Source organism: Notolepis coatsorum (genome assembly GCF_963971535.1).
Source record: "Notolepis coatsorum genome assembly, chromosome: 20".
Classification (NCBI taxonomy): domain Eukaryota; kingdom Metazoa; phylum Chordata; class Actinopteri; order Aulopiformes; family Paralepididae; genus Notolepis; species Notolepis coatsorum.
Window position 1 is genome coordinate 60,397,812 of NC_140184.1, and position 1,684 is coordinate 60,399,495.

Consider the following 1,684-nt stretch of genomic DNA (forward strand, 5'->3'; position numbering starts at 1 on the left):
TTTGTAATTCAATCATGTTGACAGAATGCAGGGCTCCGATTTGACATGTTTTCAGAATATACATATAGCCTTCTCCTAAACTGAAAGAGATTAAAACCACAGCCTGGGTTATTGAAAATACCATCCCTGCTTTGAATCTCAAACCACTGCCACTCGTGGTTCTTTATTTTTATTTTTTAAGTGCATACCATCAGTCATCAGTGATAACAATGTGGGACCCTGTAATGACCAGTTCATATCAGCAAATCATACATTGTTCTTTCTTTTTGTTGGGCTTTTTGGACAAAGATAACTAAAACTTGTGTGCTTCTCTGTGTTTCTCTGTTTCAGGACAAGCACAGTGTGGAGGTGAGGAGAAACAGAGAGCTGAGGGAGGAGGAGGGTGGAGGAGGAGGAGGAAGAGGGGGAGGAGGAGGAAGAGGGGGAGGAGGAGAAGGAGAAGATGAGAACTCTGGCTAGAGCTGTATGGATACAGACAGAGAGAGAGAAAAGGGAAATATGATGAAGCAAGCCTGTTGTGTTATGCGAAAGACGAGAGAAAGGCATCAAGATGAGACTATTCCAGTAGCTGTCGCTGTGGCAGCCAGTGAAAACCAGTTAGAAGAAATGAGTTCATACAGATGTAAACATAATAGTCTTCATGTAGGTCTCAATTTTGAGGCCCAACAATGGAGTGGAAAAATTGCAAGACAAGACTACAAGGTTATGGACTAGCAAAGGCAGAGGAAGATATCTGGCAGTTGTAATGGGATCACAATCCTGACAATGATAATAATGACCCTGCTAAATACTGTATACACATAATTCACAGTAGCCTACTGGATATGGCCACTAATGGTTTTTGTACTAATCTGGTCAAACTAATATCTCAGTGGAAAAAAACCCTCTTCGTATAAATAAGCTCTTGACTTTAGCCTAAAACACATTTGCTAATCACTGCCTGTCTACTCTCTAGGCTATATCACATTTTGCACGTCACATTTTGTTTTTAGGTGGTAGTTTTTCCAGATATTTCTTAGTGTCCTTTATTTTCCTGTTGTAGATGTGGTGTGCCAGTGTGTTGTTAAAGGAACACGCCGACATTATGGGAATGTGCTTACCATCTTCAGCAGAGTCAGACAAGGAGATATTTATATACCAATTTCCTCTCTGTGCATTCAGTAGAAAGCTATCCGGCTGCAAGCTAGCCTAGCTTAGCACAAATTAATGGAAGTGGATACAGACCACTAGCCTAGCTTAGCACAAATTAATGGAAGTGGATACGGACCAGCTAGCCTAGCTGTTGGCCAAAAACACTTCTCCCGGGGTTTTAAGCTAGGCTAGTGGTCCGTATCTGCTTCCATTCATTTGTCCTAAGCTAGGCTAGCTTGCAGCCTATCCTCTTGTCTGACTCTGGAGAAGACGGTAAGCGCATTGCCCATAATGTGTTGTGTTCCTTTAAAACTTGACAGTGTGCTCTTTTTGTGCTTTTGTCCGTCTAGTTTGTGGTGGTCATGTTCAAAACAGTTAACATTAATGATCAAACGTGATTGTTCATAATAGTCATGATATCCCGTGTATGCACAACTGATGTTCGAGTAACAATGTAAACATATTAACTTGAAGTTTATTAAAAAAGAGTTGATGTTGATCAATTCATCCTTGGGGTTTTACATTATGCTCGTGTTGTGGTCTTCTATGTGTG

General features: G+C 40.9%; 1 protein-coding gene across 1 annotated transcript in view; it reads left to right on the top strand.

Moving 5' to 3' along the window:
* Positions 1 to 1,529, top strand: part of stmn4l (stathmin-like 4, like) — a gene marked incomplete at its 3' end in the record, with an annotated part of 9,013 nt that extends 7,484 nt beyond the window's left edge. Inside the window, 3 exon segments of the mRNA XM_084337125.1 lie at positions 331 to 381; positions 383 to 463; positions 1,482 to 1,529. Coding sequence (XP_084193251.1) covers positions 331 to 381; positions 383 to 463; positions 1,482 to 1,529 — 180 coding nt within the window.
* Positions 1,530 to 1,684: the final 155 nt, after the last annotated feature.